Here is a 20,818-nt window from a genome sequence, read left to right on the forward strand (position 1 = left end):
AACTTACGATAACTCAAGAATTATGAAGCAGGAATGTTCCAAATGCAAGTCTTAAGGGCTGTATCTGGTTAGTTCTTAGTCAACGCTATCTGTGACTCTTTATACATTCCTAGCAATTTTGTAGATAGATTTTCTTTCACTTGTCCTTTTTTGGGTGAGCCTCTCCCCATTGCAACTAATCACCAAAACTGTGACTACAAGACAGAACTAAATCCCAGCAATTAATTTTCCCAGGCACAAAATGCTCAAAAAAAATATTTATTTGTACACAAAAAAAAACAGTAATGAAGTATAATGAAAACTGAATAAATTACGTAGGATATTTCTGCAATTTGTGACTATGATTGATGTTGAATAGATTACAAATTTTTCATTCTTTTGTTGTTGTTGTTGCTACTGATGAGCGCGTTAGGGAGAAAAAAATGAGGAATTGTCTATGAATTCAATTAGAATATTGTAATGCTCATTAATTAAATTAATAAAATTTGAAATTTCTTTGTAGGGGAAAATTTCCTCATTAAATTTCCACTTCTCGTCCACGTCTGACTTTATTTCCTATCATTCATCATCACATTTCAATCGCCTTTTATTTTTAAATTGGAAAAAAAATAGAAACATCAGTTTTCACAGCAGTGGCAATGGCAACAATCGATCAAAATTCAATTAAAAATCGCCACTGTTTGCTTGTCCAATGTCTACTTTTATTTCATCGTCTTTTATCGTCTCATAGCAAGGCATTGGAAACTTGGAAATTATTGATTAATATCCACATGTAGGAGTTGCCTTACTTATTAGCTGTAATAACAAAGGTTCTGTTGGATCTGAGAGAAAACTCACAGACAGAGATCCAAGTTTGATTCTGAATTAAGGATCCGGAGTGGGAATCGAACCTGCGTCCTAAGATACTCAGTTGCAGTCTTTTACCACTGAGCTATCGAGGGTTAATCGATTGTATGGCAGAACTCTTTATAAACTTGATTCCAAGTGGGACTCGAACCCAAGTCCTGTGATATCCAGCCACATGCTCCTTTAAACTGAGCTACCTGGGGTTAATTAACTATATGGCAGAACGCTATACTTAACAGATCTCGAGTTGGATTCGAACCCACGTCCTGCGATTTCAAGTCGCATGATCCTACCTTTGAGCTATCAAGAGCTATTCGACAAGATGCTTTATATAATAGATCCGAGTGGGATTCGAACCCACGTCTTATAATTCCCAGTCGCACGCTCCAACCTTTGAGCTGTCAGGGGCTATTTGACTGAATGACAGAATGCCATATATAAATCATATACTTCCTATGTTCCTCTTACTGCACTCCTATAGATATACAATTGAATGTCCACTCCTAAAATCCACTTCCAATCAAGTTCCATCCCCTTGACACTCATGTATTGATGACGATAAATAATAATTATATTAGAAAAAAAAAAAGTGCGCAATGCAGTCCACAATTGGCTGTAGCAACAACAAACATTGATGACAACGACAATATTTTATATCATATATAGTCATGGCTGGCAAATAAAAATTACTCATTGCGGATGACTAAATATGGATGGACATTTCCACTTTGTTAGACTATTAAACAACAAAAAAATAACAAAGTTGATAGAAGAACTTGAAATTGCATTTTGTGCTTCTTATTGCATCTTGTGCAACTTTGTATTATCGTGGTGCGTACAACATGCAGCATAAAAACTACAAAATTGAAAACATAATGCCGGAAATTCAATTCTTGATATTAAATTTGTGCTGTACATGTACTGACTGTTGCTACTTGTATATGATCAATTATCATCTGCGGTATTGCTTTATTTGTTGGCAAATACAAAATTACATTATAATTAATTAGCAATTTCATGCATACCTATCTCTATCTAATAATATTATATCTCCCATGTATTGACATTCCATACTTTACGGTTCTACTGCTTTATTGAATATTGAAATTCAATGAGAAAAATTTCAATTCTGCATGCTAAAGTGGATGGGTTGCATTGGTAATAATAATAATACATATTGATAGCATTAATGATGCTGGAATGTGGATGAATCAGACTTTATAGATATATAGTCAGACATCTCATCTATCCGTAGATAAATGGAAATTCTTTATTGCTTATGAAATAACTTTCAGGTCATTTGTCAATGGACTTTTTTGAGATGTAAATTCCTTTCAAGTCGATGTCCTGGATTTCTATTTAATTGAAATATTGATATGTGGCAGTGGTGGGCAACCTGTGTGACGCGGCACACCTTGGTTATAAGATTCAATCAAATTCGCTCATGGCATTCGGCACATAGCATTTCCATGAATTGTGGAGGCATGCTTATGTACCGCGACACACAGGTTGTCCACCACTGATCTATACACTGTCTAGAAACCTTCAAAGCAGAATAATAATTCAAAATGGCATTCTGCAAAGCATTTGAAACAACCACGATAGCACAGTGGTAAGAGTGTAGTGAAAGCTTATGGTAGGAAGTCGGAAGACGCGAGTTCGATTCCCATCCGGAGCAAGATGTTGGAAAAGTGTTCCTTCTTCTCTGCTATATAGTCATCATTAAAGTTATTAAGTACCAAAATTAAGTTTTTACAGAAGCTGGACTCTAAGTCGGATCATTGAGACGAGACCCTGACCTAACTTTAGTAAATCCAATCCCAAGCCCAACATTGATAAGATTCTATGACATTTGAAATATTAATGAATAAACTTTAAAGCTTCATGCCTGCCCCTTAATGATAATGATTATTTCTCATTTGTCGTCACTTTGGCGTCTACGAATTCCAATTCACACTATATATACTTTATATATACATACTTAATTTAAATAAGTCAGTAGTAGCTTTTGCATTTTTCACATTCAATCATCGATTCCTATTAATTAAGTATTAATGGGGCAAGTAAATAAATATCCGTTGAGTGTTCGTACTTACACACAAGCAGATGATACATTCATACGTGCAACTGCACGTGCCACAATCGAATAAATGAAAAAATCTACTATACATATGGAGCTAAAGTATTGACTATCTAATTAATTTACTGGATTATATTTTATGACGTAGTTGTTTGGATATGACTTTTGGACATTTTTAAATGCTATTTGTCATTAATTGCTAATTCATTGTAAATCTCGTGCCGACACTTTGGGGAGGACGGATGAGGGCAGGAGTGCTTACTACCAGATAGCTTGTTAAAGTCAGTAAGCAATTAAAGTGCAATTTTAAATAATAATTTTTTCTACTGTGTTTTGACTATTTATAGTCATCAAGTAAAGTAATGAAATTACAATTCGTGTGTAGTTCTCATGTGTTTTTATTAAACATTCATGAACATACATGACTGTGTATAGCATGAACGCAATCGATGAGTGTATGAATGAATACGACTATATATATCTATATATTTCATTTTGCTGTTTGCTGTCATTCTGGTTGAACTTTGAGCATATGAATGAATAGCAAGTAGTAGCTGGCAAAACATGCCTGACATTACATGTTGTGTATAAAAAAGTTACAACAAAAATGCATTTGGCGTTACTGCCAATACCTTATTATCTATCTCTCAATCTCACTCATCCAATTTTTAATCCATAAATTATTTATAGATTTCTATTACATAGTTTTTTAATTTCCAACAACGACGTAATTACGCTTGTTTTTTATTTCAAGATTGATTTTTGTGGGCTTGCATGAACTGTTTCATGTGCTTTTGGTTGATGGAAGTTTGTGGATTTGTTCGAGTTTTGTAGAGCTTGGTAGATTTTAGATTGTAGCATGCAATGAAATTTTGTCAGAATTTGTGAATGTTTTGAAACATTTGAAATTTTAACGGTTTTGTTGAATTTGAAACTTTCAACGTTTTTGTAAAATTTGAATTCTTTAACAGTTTTGTAATTTTTGAATTTTTCAACAATTTTCTCAATTCTGAATTTTCAACGATTTAATGAAAATTTAAATTTTTAACGGTTTTGTAAAATTTGAATTTTTTAACAGTCTTGTAATTTTTGAATTTTTAAACGGTTTCGTAAAATTTTTAAATTTTTAATCAATTTTGATTCCTTAAATTGCTAATTGTGGAAGCATCAATCATTTTTAAGTCAAAAATTGTCATAAATTCATTGGAATTCCCACCGAAAATTCGAACGTCACAATGAACAGAATCAAAACATTCAGCACACAATCTCACATTTGTCACTTGTTGTGCTTTTTTCATTCAAGCTTACAATCGTCCAATTGATTGACATAACAGGGCGCCATGAACTAAAAAACTATTCAAAATATACAATTTTTCAAATGCATACTAAGTTAGTGCTAAAAAGCAAAATTAATGGCGCGCAAAAAAGTCATTGATAAAACGATACATTTTATTTAATTACGTGTAGCTGGTCTGGCTATGTATTGATTTATTTACATACCAACACCTAACTTCTTTCTACATCGCCTTCAAATGTCAATCAATTTGCCTGTTCAATTTGATTGACTGACTTTCTCACTTTCGAATAATTATAATAAATTAGTAAAACTAGTAACAGCTGTTGATCGAAGGTGTATGTAGATTATAGGAATTTAAGATTGATTGCTTGGCAATTATAAAGAGCGTCTCTATTACCCATTATTCCTTATAATGTCTTCCGAAGTCTATATCCATATTAAAATACAATGCATACTATTCAGCTAGCCCTAATACCAATTTAGCATGAAATGCTTTCTCTACGCCCGCAATAATTTTCATTTCCATTTTCTCACTCTCTCTCACTTGCTCTCTTTCTTGGAAATATAAGTGAATTTATAATAATAACAGACGCTCATGTCTCGTCGCAATTTACTTGTCGGATGCTATTTATAGATTAATATTAAGCCACATTTTGTGCTATATAGTTAATTTATTTTTTATGTTTTTATACTATTTTACATTATTTCATAAAAAAAAGGGACGGTACTTGTTTACTGCAAAATCTTAAAGGCACAGACATGACCCAACTCAATAATATCGTGGTGTATAATTTTCCGGGTGAATGAGGTGTTTTAAGGCTGAATGAGAATGATGGGGAAATTTGTTAATTAAAATCGATTAATTTGAGCGGTTTGGTGGTGGATGGGATTTAGTTTGACTATGATAAGTATGGGAAATTTCATCAATAAGACTTTATTAAGATCAGATTTGAGATATCGAAGTATATGTAGGATTAAATGCTAAAGTGAAAGCGAAGCTGATTCCGAGAGATTAGACTGGATTAAAAATCTGTAATCCTCTCATTCTCTCGAAGATGTGGGTTCGATTCTCAATATAAACTGAGTTTGACAGAGGCAAGTCAGAATCGCAAATTGCTATTGTTATATGATTCCAGTAGCCATTCGTTGACATGATACGATGACGACAGAAGGTAGGAAGTCTGGCTGGTGTGGTTCCATACCGAGTGTCTTCCGTTTGACAGACTTCCATACATATACTAAGTTTGTCAGAATCACAGATTGCTAAGATGTCTTTCAGAAGCCGCATTATGCGCATTATGTGATGATGACACTAGGCAAGGAATCTAGTTGGTCTCAGTCCACGTCGAGTGGCGACTTCTTTCGACTGCTCACTTAGTTCTTTGGTTCAAGCGGACGTGACAGTTCGGAATATCTGTTTCGACACATCCAATTCAGGAATTCTTGGGTCTTCCTCGAGATCTCTTACCATCCACAAAGTCCGATGCAGATACCCTACATACTGGGGCATCCTGTGGGTATATCTGTATTCATGTCCAGTTCATCTCAGGCATTTTTACTCTTTGTAACCATGACTACAATCCCTAAAATAACCTCAAATTCAGAATCAAATCCGACAAACTTCACTCAATTTTATGTGACGAGAAGCATAAAGTTTAGAAGAAAATACACTTAATATGTGACTAATTAATTCAAGCGAGCAATTCACAACAGTCTATTAAAAACTACACACCATAATTCGAGGTGAATAAGTAGTCGCGATAACGATAATATAACTTAAAATGGTGAAACTATACAGCAACAACAAAAAAGTGTAAATAATTAAATTATTTACGGATTTTATATGCAGAGAGACGTAAAGTGGAAGTACTTCTTTGAAAAAAGGGTTTTTTAATTATTTATTTCAAGATTGTAACTCTAAATTCCTGTTTCTTTTTATTATACAACTCACATGAGTGAAAGAAAGGCGGCATGAATGAATGATGAGCTTTCGGCTGTTTTTGAAATATTTACGATCCTTTTATTGCCTCATTCGTACACTGTTTTAATGAGCGGAAGATAATTTTCCAGAAACTTTTGCCACTATTTACTCGAGGCTAATTAGTCATTTGGACTAAATCTTCACTTGCTTTATATCTTTTACAAAACCATATCATGGCAATGATGCGGTCAATATTTTATGAAGTCTTTACGCTTCATTTGGGTTTTATGATGAATTAATGCTTAAATGTTGGATATTAGATGTTCTGGAGCAGTTTTGGATACCCTATTTGCTTTGGTACTCTAGTATGCCATGAACAGTATGCCATGTAAGGTTTCCCAAAGTCTTAATCTGGACAAGTTCTCGAGATTGAGAATCGGATCGAAATCGGCAACCATTTTCGGGTCTGGTCAATGCTCACCATTAAGGTCTGTTGCCAAAAACAAAAAGTTGCTCACCACTACTCGGGATTGACGTCCATTCAAATCCAATTTTCATAGTTTCCGATCCACCATTTAATTTCATTTCTTTTATGGAGTGGTGGACAACCCTTTTGTGCCTCGGAGCACTTTAGTGGTAAGCAACGACCAAAACTATAAATGAAATGGTACTACACGACATGGTGTTACACGACATAATGTTACACGACATGGTGTTACACTACATAGTGTTACACTACATAGTGTTACACGACATAGTGTTATACGACATAGTGTTGCATAACATGGTGTTACACAACATTATGTTACACGACATAATGTTACACGACATGGTGTTATACGACATGCTTGGTTCATGACATTAGTACACCTCGACACATAGGTTGCCCACCACTGCTTTAACGAATACAAGTTTAATTCCTAAATCAGCGACTAATATCCAATTTCCATACCTCTACAGCAATGACCCTGAATACAAGCCGATGCAAATGACCCGCCTTATCTTAACAAACAAAAAAAATTATTTCTTATCGTTCACAATTTTTTCATTAATTAAATTACTTTTACTAAGAATGTAAAGTGCACATAATACGAGGCTTGGTTGAAAATGGCAACAAACATGCTTACAGAAAAAGAGCTATTAATGATTCATAAACATTCAATATTCCTCCGTCTTAATTGCCTTTTTTTTTCTTCAAGTTCTAGTGCTTAAATTATAATTAAGAACGTTGTTGGAAACAAGTTGAACAATCTTAAACTCCCTTGATGTTTACTTACGTGCTGGGTATGGTTGGGAAGAGGGAATTGATGAGTTGGAGTTGGATATTGTGGAATGTGGATGTTATGGACGCATCTGGATGGCATTTAGGGGAGAATCAGTATATTTTCAATTGAATCTGCTTACTAGGACTTGAACCTTTGTCATGATTTGATCCTCTAATCTGTAAGCTAGTGGGATATACTGAATGTCTATCAAAATGCATTCAATGTGCAGCTTCAACCTTTTCAATGATTTAATTAAAAATCTAACGATAAGATGGAATTGTTCCTCAAATAATCACAACCAGCCAGTCACACATAACAAAACCGGATCCACTAATTTCACACAACGTTCCGGGACATAATCTCATCAATTGGCCTGTCATAATAAATCATCACGTTTCCAACGAAAAAATATATGCTACCTGACGTGCGCTATGTGTGTGCAACGATGATAATCACCTGATAGTTATGCCTATTTGCAATTTACTATGAAAAGTTGTTGCTATCATCATGTGCACAAACTGGAATGGAAGGCTCATAAAATTGCATTTTTCAAGACTGGATGGAATTTTAATTCCTCAGAATGTGCAGAAGACTTTATGTCTACTGACTGTATATTCTCATATTTTTATTTACTCATGTACATTAATTAGGTTCCAGTCGATTGTTTCTTTTTTACTGCTGTAAAGTAAAATAATTAAATGCCTGATCTTCTTTCATGAAGGAACTGGAAATAAATTAAATTTTTGTAGCACCTTACGATATACTCAACTGACTTTTTATGACTCTATTCATGCTGAATCTAAAAGCTAATCAATTTTTTTTTATTATCTTGTTTCTCTAGGCTGCAATATTACAACAAACAGCAGAATATATTGACCGATTGGAACTTGAGAAGCAACAGTTGATTGCAGCAAATCAACATCTGCAAAGATTGGTTGATTCAATGGGTGGAACTAATAATAATAATAATAATGAGTGTCCACCACAACAAATTATACAGCAAATTACCTCATCACCATCAACTGGCACCGCTATAAAGAAACGAAAATTGGATCAGGTCATGACCGTTCAGACAATATCCGATTCATCTGATGAGGGTCTTGGCTCAATGTCACCAGAACCTGTTACACAAATGATTTTTCAAAATGGCACGAATGCGAGCAGTACAATAACCAAGACACATTTGGTCAGTGCAAGTGTCACAACGATCAATGTCAAGGACTATGTAAATTTACAAAATCAAATGGAAACTGAGCGACGTCATCGCATTCAATTGGAGGAACAATTGAAACAATTGGAAATGCAAGTTTATTCAAGTCAACATCAACAGCAGCAACAACAAGTTCAACAACAGCAACAACAACAACAACAACAGTCGCCACAACTGCAACCGAATTATCAACATCCAGAAGAGATTGATGAAGTTGATGGACATATTATAAATGGTACAATTGAGGAGAAAATCATTATACGTCAACCAGATGGACAAGATATTCAATATATTGGAACCGTACCACATTCATCACAATTTGTTGTTGTCAGTACCAGTACACCAGGTTCATCACCAAAACATGTAACAATTGTAAATGATGATGATGATAATTCACGTACCTTATCGTCAGATGAATTACATAAGGAAGATGATGTTAAATTGGTATTACGTAAAGTAAATCCAAAGCTCCAGCAAATCAGAATGCCAAGTATTTTGGAGCAAGCAATAAAGGCTGAACCAAAAGTTGAAGTTGAGCGAATTAATTCGCCATGCATAATGCCAATGATTGAGGAGAATGTTGGAATACATTCGCCACCAATACATACACAACGCATCACATCCCCGCCAACAGCAGCTGTTACAATTCGTACAACTTATCCAAATAATAGTCATCAGCGTCCAAATTTGGAGACAATTGTCGAGGCGATTCGTCATTTAGAAGGCGATGCATTTGATATGGATGAGGAGACAGCAACGACGACAGCAACGATTAAGCCACAACAACAACAACAGCATATTATCACCCAAGAAGTTCCATTGGCACTAACGACGAGCAATAAATATCAACAGCAGACAAATGGACAAGTTAAAGAGCCATTTAAATTCCGTCAAAGTGCAACCTCACAATCGGGTTTACCAACATTCGTTAGTGTGCCATCTCATCAGCAACAGCAACAGCAACTAAAAGTTCAACAATATCAACAGCGACCTGGCGTGATTGTCGTAAAGCAAAACTCTTGATTATTAAGCGGCACCGAACGAATTGTATCATCAATGAAAGCGAAAATGTTGATGAACATGCACCGGCAACAGCTGGCTGACAAGGTAACAGCAAGAAAGTTAATCAAGTAAGCTTTTTATTCTCTTTCTTCTTCACACCTCAAGAAAAAAAAATGAAAAAATTCAAAAAAAAAATATGAGTTTAAAAATAAGGAAACACATGCTACCTACCTAAAAACTGGGTGACCTAAAAATTATATTAATAATTATAATTAAAAAATTTAAATTTAATTAATTAATGAGTAATAATTATGGTAAAAAAAAATAATATTAATTGATATACATGCATATATTGAGAATATTACATAAGTATATTTAAAAACAAACAGAAATGATAAAACAAAAATTATATTTGATGAGAAGAATTTTCTTTTCTTTTGCAAGAAGAAAAAATAATCATAAAAGTTTAATGAGAAATGATTAAGAAATCTACTTAAGTTAGGATTTTGAGTATTGTGCGCGTGTAAAGCGCATTATGTACAAGAATTTGTAAGTTTATACAATCAAATCGTTGTATAATGCGTGTATTTTCACATAATGCGTATTTTTTAGTATAATGCGCAATAACTAAAATTTGAACATAATGCGAATATGTGCGTACAATCTCTGAATCCTTATTATTTGAAAATGGAAGCAAAAAATTCAGAGTCGCAAAACAAAAGCTCCAAGCTTGAATATTTGTGCCTCTCGGACATCAATTTGAACTTTTTAAACTTCCCTTTTCAAATAATTTTCTTTCTTATTTTAATTAACAAATTCTAAAGCAAAAAGAAACTCCCACATCTACTCTATATACACAAACAACAGAAGACATAAAACAACAGCAACAAACAACAGAAGAAATAAAAAATATATGACGATAATAATGAATAATAAACTCATTGCATTGCATTAACTAAATTTTTAAAAAAATAAATTAAATTAAGAAAGAAGCCAAGCTTTTGTAAATCATAAGGAATAAAAAAAAATTAGCTAAATTTTTGGATCATGGAAAATTTGATAAAATGCATCTCAAAATTCATTTCATCAGCATTGTAATGTTGCTTATTATTTTCTTCATTTGTTTTGGTGGACATAACTAGTCATTCAGTGTCATTGTCATAAAGTATTCCAAAGGAATCGTAAGGAACAATGTTGAAAGGACTTTGAAAGCGATTTTGGGATTTTACATTGAGGAATTGGCAGAGCTGGAAGTTGACTTGTGTTTTGAATGGGAAAAGGCAACTTGAGTTGAAATTCGAGTCAACTTCGAGCTCTGACTGAATAAGAAAGTTCGAGAACTTTCTAAAATAAGCTTTAGAAACTAGAAATTGGATTATAAAATCCTCAAAATTGAACTATCAATTCTCAGAATCTAAACCAGAACTCGAAGTCGAATCGAATTTTCATACAAAATTCGAATCGACTTCGAGCTCTGATCCAAAGATTCATAAATTCTCAATCTTTAAAAACGACAGCAAATGAACAAAAAAAAAACTCATCAAATGCAGATTTAAATGGACATCCATTAACACTTTCGCACATTAAAATTACCTCAATTTACAAGAGCTTGTATTAGAAGTGTTCATTTTATACCTTATAATCTACTCAAGCGATTGATCTTTAAGATTACTAACTCTAAACTTATATTATCTTAAATAAAAATGTGCGAAAAAAATCAGCCTCAATGTGAAATCATCAAGCTTTCGTCCACCAAAATGTCTAGCAAAAAAAATTTCGGTTCTATAATATTTTTTTCGCATAATGCGCTTTTTGCAAAAAACAAAAAAAAAATTAATTAAAAAATTATTGTATTTAGTTTAGAAAATGTGGAAAAAAAATTAGGAACAAGGATAGTAGAACTAGATGCAGAAAGAAAAAAGTTTAGTGTTTAAGCAACTGCATTAAAACAAAATGGTTTAGAATTAAATTATCTGGAATCTCACTTATTTGGACGCTTCGAGTTGAATTCATTAAGACTCGCAAAATTTTCATTTATCATTAATTTTAATTATTTTTTTTTTTTTATATTTTTCAAATCCTTAAATCAGATTGAACTTGAAATGAAACGAGAAAAATGTTAAATAGAAAATGTTAAGCTTCAAATCTTCAAATATTTTTTATGTTTCATAGTTACATAATCATAACTTTTTCGTCTTGAATCAATAATTAAAACAAAATGTGGTAGCAATTAAGGAGATGGAGACTTTTTCTACACACAGTGTCAGATTAAATTGTAAGAAAGTTTAATTAAGTTAAGCGTTTTTTTTTATTCTTCTAATTTCATTATCAAATCTACTTTTACTTTCGGAATAAAAAAACAAGTTTTATGCTTAAGATGTATTTAAAATGAAAAAATATTATTTGTTGATCAAAATATGACCTTTAGGACGGATAAGTGACTGGCGTGGATGAGAATAAGCTGTTTTTTGGAAGCATTAACTCTCGTATGTGGTCATTAAAAAATGATAAAATGATTTAGTTTCAATTGAAATCTTTAAATAGTCAAAGGGTAGGAGACTTTCACTTACTACGAAACACTCAACTCCTCTTCCCTCCCCCACTTCACCAATAGAGAGGGCAATTATCTATAGACAATTATTTGAGGCCAAGCAACACCCCCTCTTCATCAAACAACATAGAACACTACGTAATAAATGAACGAGCTCCTTATCACAGTGTTGGGCAACCTGTGTGTCGCGGCACACTAGTTTGTCGCTAAGATGTTTTGAAAATGCTATAAACCGTACTTCGTATGCGATCTTGATTGAGGCATACTATCAAGGTTTGCCGCGAAGAATAAAAGGTTGCTCATCACTGCTTTAGATAGACTAGGGAACGTTCACTTGATTCCTTCTCCCCTCCCCATAGAGAGGACCTAACAATTGATCATAATTTGAGCGTAGCAAAATCTCTGCAACATCCCTACCCTCTCCTCCATAGAGTGTTGATGCCTCCATAGAGTGTTGAGTAATAAGTAAACGATCAAAAAGGAAATTTAGACGTCATTCCTGAACGATCCACTCAAGAGAACCTCAAAAACAAAAATACAGATCCAACACCAAACATCCAATCCATCTAAAACAGTCATTTGTCCATTCTTAAGTGTAAACCTCGGTGTTTCCTTTTACAATTCTATTCTATTATTGACTTTTTTTATGTAATATTTTTGTTAACTTATATGAATTATAATAGCTATTTCTTGCAATTTGAACTAGCGTGTCAGGATGAGAAGTTTAAGTTTTTTTTTTTAATTATGTTTTTTAATTTTTATTTTTTATGTAAATTTATATTTTGTGCATTTTTTTTTATCTCCCTCATCGCCAAATTGCAAAATTATGAAGTGCAAACATGAATGGACAAAAATAGTAATATGTCAGCAGATAAATTTGCATAATTAATTAATTCATTAATAATTAATTTTTTTTATTATTATTATTATTATTTTGTTTGTTAATTCGTCAATTACAATTACACGTGCGTTTAATTATTTAATTTCTGTGAAATTGTAAAAGAAAATAAAAAAAAATGGAATAAAATTTTTTTTTTAATAATTTTTAAGTTTTTCTTCGTATTTTCACGGAAGTGTTGTGTTATCCTCGGGTTTTTGGATATGCACATAGAGGATTGAGTGATGGATATGAGTTCTAGAATTAGATTTGATTGGTATAGATTCTGACTAAAATTAAGGTTTTTTAACTGAAAATCTAATTTTTACACGTGTTTATCTATTTTTTCTATTTTTAACTGAATAGTTGAATACCCCTTGTACTGATAAGCGCAGTTTCTGGGCCCTTAGTTCTAAAAATTACAGTTTCTGGTCCCTTGGTTCTAAAAACCGCAATTTTGGGTCTCTTTGTTCTTAAAATCTTAGTTTTGAGTCCTTTAGTTCTAAAAAATGTGCAGTTTCGGGTCTCTTCGTTCTAAAAAGATCAAATTCGTGCCTCTTAGCGCATTCTCGAGACTCTTAGTTCTAAAAATTGCAATTTCGAGTTCCATAGTTCTAAAAAGCACAATTTTTGGGCTTTTAGTTCTAAAAAGCACAGTTTCGGGTCCCTCAGTTCTAAAAACCGTTGTTTGGGCTCCTTAGTTCTAAAAACCGTTGATTTGAATCCCTAGTTCAAAAAAAGTTGCAATTTTGAGCTCTTTAGTTCTAAAAAGCACAACTTTGAGCTTCTTAGATCTAAAAAGCTTAATTTCAAGTTCTGTTTTCAAGATTTTCTTAAAAATCTTCAACAAAACTTCAATTTTTAACCTTAAAATCAATTAAATCCTTAATTCCAAGAATCAATCACTAATTAACAACATACTTGATCTTAAGCCATCCATCGCTCAATCCAAACAACACAAAAATTATCAGAGTGCAGTTAATTAATTAATTAATTAATGCTACTTAAGAGGTACACACAAAAAAATAACTTTCTTTGCCTGTTTCTCCTTTCCTACTTACTTACTCGCGCAATTTCATATCAAAAAAAAACATAAAAATTCATTGTTACTAAATATGTATGTCGTCGTTTCTTCAGTTTTATGATTATTAATTACTTTAAATACATTTCATTTCATTCATACATAATAATTTTTCAGTAGATAAGTAACACACATAACTAATTGAGTAAGGACAACAAAAAAAAGGAAATAAAAAAATACAAAAAAAAAATGTTAATAATTGGTAGAGTAAAGAAGTAGATTGTTAAGTTGAGAATATGCCCGGGAATTAATTAATAATAATTGAATCATTTTTTTATATACTTTAATCTTCAACTTTGATTGCTTTACAATTGATTTGGAGATGAACAAGTTTTCGAGATAAAAAGGAAGTAATAATGTACATTGTATAGTAATGATAGGCACTGATAGACTTTTTTTTATTATTTTATTTTCTTCATAATGTGGTTTGGAACTGAACAGTTTAGAGACTAGCTATGCTCAGCTCTAAACATCTGCACATGATTTTGAAGCTTTTTAAAGGCTGCAAATCAATTTCATTGATCAGATCTCGAAGTCGACTTCAATTTTGACTCCAATCAAAATTGTAGTCAACTTCGACCTCTGCTATTAATTGCTTGCTTAGCATAACCTCAAAACCATCTGTTCAGAACATTAATGCTGTTCATTAGATAAGACTTTCTAGTGAAATTTACTATTTTTTTGAATTTTTCAGACCAAAAAGTCTGAAATTTTCAAGAAAAAAACCTTTATTTAAGATTTATTCTACTAACTACTATAATACCTATCGTAACGGAAATTAGAAATTTAAATAATTTTTCAAAAGTAAAATTTCCGTTAAAAAAAATGTTTATACTGCTTATTGAGAATGCAAAAAAAGGAAATCTTGAATCATTTGAGCGAGAAAGTAATTTTACCATGAGCAAAAAGTCACTCGAGCAATGGGAGTTTAAGGAGGTAGATTTAGTTGTGTTTTTGTGGATCTGGACTTGATCCAGATCTATAAGTTTTGATCGAAGCAATCCAGAAATCGAAGAAAATTTGAATTTTGAATTTATTTGAGTAGAATTTTCATACGAAAACCGAGTAGACTTTGAGATATGGAAGGTCAGAGCTCATTTCCAGTCTCGGTTACTTACTGAATTCTATCTTAAGATAGTCGATAAGAATCTTGCTTAAGATAATAAGTTAGCAAGTCAGTTGACCAAATTCAAATCAAATTCTAACCTAAAATCCATCAAAATCAACTCAAAATTTCAAAAATTCTCCAAAAATCCACAAAATCCAACTAAAATCCTCTCAAAACTCATTTATTGTTCGGGAACGTGAATTGAATGAGTCTGGAATATTAGAAAATAAGGAACTTAAAGCATACGTGTGCGTGTGTGTGTTCAATTTGTAAAGAAAATGTACTTTTTATAGACTTTTTTTCCCCAATTTGTAAGCATTATTTATTTTCGTTATAAAAGTCGACTTTGTTCCTTAACACGAATTTCATACTTTCTTCCTTATTATTTTACCATTATTTTTTTGAATTCAAATTTTAAAAAAAGAAGCAGAAATGAAGAATGTAAATAGAAGAAAATTGTAACTTAAGACATATGGAAAAGGATAAGATGCTAAATCTAAGTAGGCGAATTATTGTTTTTGGATAAGTTAAAAGAGCGGCTTAATGCTTCTTTATTGGAAATAGGATAGGAAACATTTGGACTATAGGGATGTAACAGAATTTAGCATTTTTACGTAGACACAAAAAAGTTAATGAGACATTCGAGTGCTGGGCACCTTCGTTTCGTTGTGTGACTTGAAACTCACTAAAAAATAAAAGGATTTCTTAAGTTGCTTAAAAGTAAATTTTTGGATAGAAAATTTTGAACAATTGATTGCAATTTGTCGTATACGCTCCAAAATTTGGAAAATCATTAAAAAAATTTAAGAATAGTAAAAAAATTATTTTTCACTGTAGATGAAAATTGATAGACGGAATCCAAAGGATTCATTGAAATGCACAGTGATGTTTTTTTATTTTTTTGTCTCAAAAAAATTAGTGTAAATATAAAAAAAATTTCATTTTAAAGCTAAACAATGGTTGGAATGAGAATGGAAAAGTACTAAATGGAGATAAATTAAATATTTATACAGGAAAATTTTCTTATTTTTTTTAAAAAATTTTCATCTCTTTTTTTATTTTCGATAAGCATTAAAAATTCATTCATGATGGAAAGAAATGTTGATGAAATCTTAAGCGATATGTGTGGATGGAAAAACTGTTTGTTTTTTGTGAAAATGCTGGAAAAACTTTTTTTTTTCTTAAAATGTTTGGAACTAATGGGCTTGTGAACGACTTTTCTAAATCTTATGTGACAAAAATGTATAAAAAAAAATTAAAAAATTGTAAGGTGTTAAGGAGCAGTAAATTTATTCTTTGTCCTAGTTTTTTTAATAGGAATAATTCATTAATGATTGGCATTTAAACAAACATTTCATTACAATTTAGATGGAAAATTTCTCTCGATTTTCATTACGCAAATGACATTTTCAGTCCATATGATTAATGGATTTCTAATGACTATTTTCAGAAGAAATCATTTGATTTGTATTAGTCATATGGTTTTATGGAACAGATGATTGAATAAATATCGATTTTTGGATAATTTAAAAATGAATTTTATACAATTATTTGAATTTGATTTTGAAGATTTGAAAGTTTTTAAGGAAAAGTAAACAATATAACCGTTGAAAATTTGAATTAAGGGGTAAACAACTTGGTAGAAATTAGAAAAGAACAAAAGATCAAAGTCAACTTTGATTTTTTATGGAAAAGTTAAATCGACTCCATAAAAAATCCTAGTCGACTTTGAAAATCTGAACAAAAGAAATAAATGATAAATTTTGAAAATCAATCAAAAAAATCATAGCAAACAGAAAATAACCTCAAAAAAAGTTGTTTGCCCCTCTCAAAAATATTCAAAAACGAAAAAAACCGTTAAAATTTCTTTCATGAACACACACAGATCTTAAAATTGTGAGAGAAAAATTATGAATTATTTCGTGACCTAATAATAAAGCAGAGCTAAACTACACATGAATTATTCACAGACGCGGTTAAATAACGTACCTTAAAAATTTGAATAAAAATATAAGCATCTTACAACACTTTTTAAGGAAGTAAAAAAAAATGAAAAAATATTATTTATTTTAAATAAAAGAAATAATTGAAAATAACAACAAAGAATTGTTAAAATGAATTAAAATTTATATCTCATATAAGAAAATTAAATGCGAGAAATTAAAAAAATATTAAAATAATTATCCATTATTGAAAAAGATTGTGTTCTTCTATATTAAAGAAAAATTGAAATTTTTTAAATAAGAATAAAATCGACAACAAAAATGCATAATAATTAAAGAAAAAAAAAAAAAAGAATAAATTTTGTACAAAAAAAATGGAAAGCATAAAAATATTAAGAATAATAATGATAATAAAAATTACTAAAATTAATGTTTGAATGCAGTTTTTAATCAGACAAAATATTCATAAAGTGATTAAGGAACTTTAGTAACTGAATGAATGTTAAAGGTCGTCATCCCGAAAAGCACGTGTTTGCTAGGAACACGCCGTATTAACGGTTGTACATGAAATTTGCCCGATGGCTGCTTTTATGCTTCTCGGGCAGATACAAATGCAATTAATACTTATAAACTAGTTTTTTTACAGTTAAAGTTCAAGCCATAATTGAGGTTAGAATTTCAAATCCATGCAAATTTGCATGCATTTTAGTATGCAAACAGAACAGATGTAATTTCCATAATTCTGCAAATTAGCTACAAAAACTATAAACCTTTTTGACATTCGTTCAGTCACTAATTGATACTTCTTGAATGCAATATGGATAATGACAGCATGCGTAGTATCAAGTACAAATCGATCATAATATTCATACTCGTATTGCTTCAATTTACCAACATGCACTCAAGACATCCTTATTCATTCACATACATAAATACATAAAATGCATATTCATTCATTCATTCATTCCTCATGACTAAATAAGAATGACGGTTGATCTCACATTTTGGATGTTGAATTGAGGATTGAAAGGATATGGATGGAACGAGAAGTCAGCAATTTTTTTCTTTAATTATAGCCTTTTATTCGCAGTTTAAGTTTTGTTTTTCTTTAATTTTTAACTGTATCAGTTCGAAATTTTTATTTTCAAAATTTTATTTTGAGTTTGTTTTTGGAAATTTTAAAAAATTTAAAAAGGAAGTTTGCAGCATAATAAGAATGATAACTTTTGATCGTCAATTTAAAAAAAGAAGAAGTAAAGGATAATTTAAGACATGAGAAATGTAAGGTAAAAAAAATATATAAAAAATTATTCTTAAATGTTTCTTTTTGGTCGTTGAAACCTACTGTGATTGTAATATTAGAGAAAAAAAAAAGTGAAACACAACACATATATTATACTTATAATTTGTAAGTGAACAATATGATCTTATACGTATAATATTGTAAAACATGAAAAAAAATTGTAAATGAAATGAGGATATAAAAAAAATGTTTTTAATATTGACGATCATCAGTAAATTTTCTTTGTCATTGATGAATTGGAGCACATTTTGGATTTAGATTCTTTTCTTTTAACTTACTTTATAATTTTGATTAAAACAATAATAATTGGTAAAGTCTTTTCTTGTTATTGATGTTCAGCCCTTAATGATCATTACAAATAATTGTAGGCAATTGAGATCTACAAATCTAACAGATTTTTGATAAATTTGGGTCTAAATTAATCTTTAATTATGCATTGAAGCTCATCATTTCAACTAGATTAATCTATATTTCTATTACTTCTTCTGGTTTCTTTGCTAGTTGTGTCAATGACTGGTAAAGTATTTTCTTTAAATTGTTACAAATTTAGAGCAATCTCGAAAGAATTGGCCTTTTGGAAATACCAAGTGGACAAAAATTAGTTAGTGACTAGTATTTAATGGTTTTTTCAGATCCTTAGAACCTTAGTTTGAAGCTAGATTTCAAACATCTTTAACCAAAAAAAGATCAAATTGCTCATCTATGAAGGAATTCATCCCGATTGGTTGTCAATACGTTATAACTAGTTGAAGGCAAGTTGATGACAAGTTCTAATGTTTATTGTAAATTCGGACATAGTTTCATTATTTCCCCAAAAGCTTCAATAACAAAAAAACTTTACCAACTAAATTATGAAATTTTCAAATCAATAAATCGCATATTCTTTAAAAAAAGCAAGTGAATGCATCATCAGGCTAAGCTAAAAGAACCAAAACCTGCTTAAAGCTGCCTCATGCTTGTCACCTTGCTACATATTCAATCTTGTACATATTAATGCTTATATTTTTTCATAAAATATTTGGAAATTTTTTTCATTTTTGAAAAAAGGAAGGCAGAAGAGAAGTTTAAGGATGAAATAATGTTGTAAAGGAAGTGAATGATTCAAGAGAAATAAAAAAGTAAAATAAGAATATAAAAAAACGTAGATTTTTATACACGAATGATGAGAAGTAAATTAAATTAATTAACAAAAAAAAAACCACGGTGAATGTTTGAAGAAAAAAAAATGAAAAAAAAAGTGAAAAAAAAATGTTTTAAATGATAAATAAGGAGAAAAAATCATAGATTAGTGGCTGCATTTCTTTCTGTTAATTGATAATTTTTTTTATGAATTAATTTAAATTGACATATTATCACAATAAAATGAATGAAATGAAACATTTAAACACACACATTTAACAATAGGATGCCCAAAATAGACATTTTTGCATACATTTAAATAAGAATAATAAACAAGCAGTAGGGATTAAAAAAAATTTAAGGGATATGAACTATAATTAAAACAAAAAAAATATTTGAAAGTGAGCAGATACCTAAATTCCGATAAATGAAATGGAAAAACTATATAAATCCGGTCGATTCATCTCAATGTTTTGTAATGGTGACGAAAATAAACAAAAAAAAAAGTTGCAATGGAAGTTTAAAAATAAAATTTCTTTCTTGATTTTTTAAGTGTTTTCGGGACTTTCTTGACAAATTTAAATTTAAATTTAATAAAAAATGAAAAAGAAAAGAAGAAAAAAAAAAGAATTATAAAAGTATCTTTTTTGAGATAATTCTGGTAATTTCATGTAATTGTAATGGATGAAACCTTTTAAAAAATAATTCTTATAAAAAATGAGAGAAAAAAAAAATTATTAATTGTGAATGAAAAATATTTAATGATGAAACATATAATAAAAATTTTATTATTAATTAAAAATGTTTTTGTGTGTTCTTAAATGCTTTAATTTACTTAATTTTCAGGAATTTTATGATTTCAGATTATGTAATTTCTGTCGTTTTTCAAACTGAATTTGTTGCTAATCTTTACTTTAGGCAAATCAGGAGAAGCCCTACAATTAGGTTTTCAATCTCGATATTAAAATGTACTGAATCTCAGAATTGATCCCTGATTTACATACAATTCAATTCCGAGATTGAAAAATCTACACGACTACACCGTTAGGTTACTCCGTTAAAACGGCGACTTAGTAGTACCCAAGAGAGCACGTTATGCTGTTCGGACTGTTAAACTAGAGATTAGCAGGTACCTATCACAGCTTGTTACAGGTAGTGATGACAGGTACCAGTCACAGCTAGAGGTGACAGGTTCTATCAAAAGATAAGGCTTCT

At 30.8% G+C, this 20,818-nt stretch overlaps 1 protein-coding gene across 2 annotated transcripts in view; it reads left to right on the forward strand.

The window, feature by feature from the left end:
* LOC139093696 (transcription factor SPT20 homolog) overlaps nucleotides 1-20,331 on the forward strand; it is a 195,521-nt gene extending 175,190 nt beyond the window's left edge. For both annotated transcript variants that reach the window (XM_070644497.1, XM_070644498.1), the window contains exon 3: nucleotides 8,251-20,331. In XM_070644497.1, the coding sequence (XP_070500598.1) occupies nucleotides 8,251-9,642 (1,392 nt within the window). In that variant the 3' untranslated portion in view covers nucleotides 9,643-20,331. The remainder of the gene's footprint in view (nucleotides 1-8,250) is intronic.
* Nucleotides 20,332-20,818: the final 487 nt, after the last annotated feature.

This window comes from Chironomus tepperi, unplaced genomic scaffold (genome assembly GCF_022539635.2).
Source record: "Chironomus tepperi strain 1889 unplaced genomic scaffold, CSIRO-AGI_Ctep_v1 contig_337, whole genome shotgun sequence".
NCBI classification, from domain to species: Eukaryota; Metazoa; Arthropoda; class Insecta; order Diptera; family Chironomidae; genus Chironomus; species Chironomus tepperi.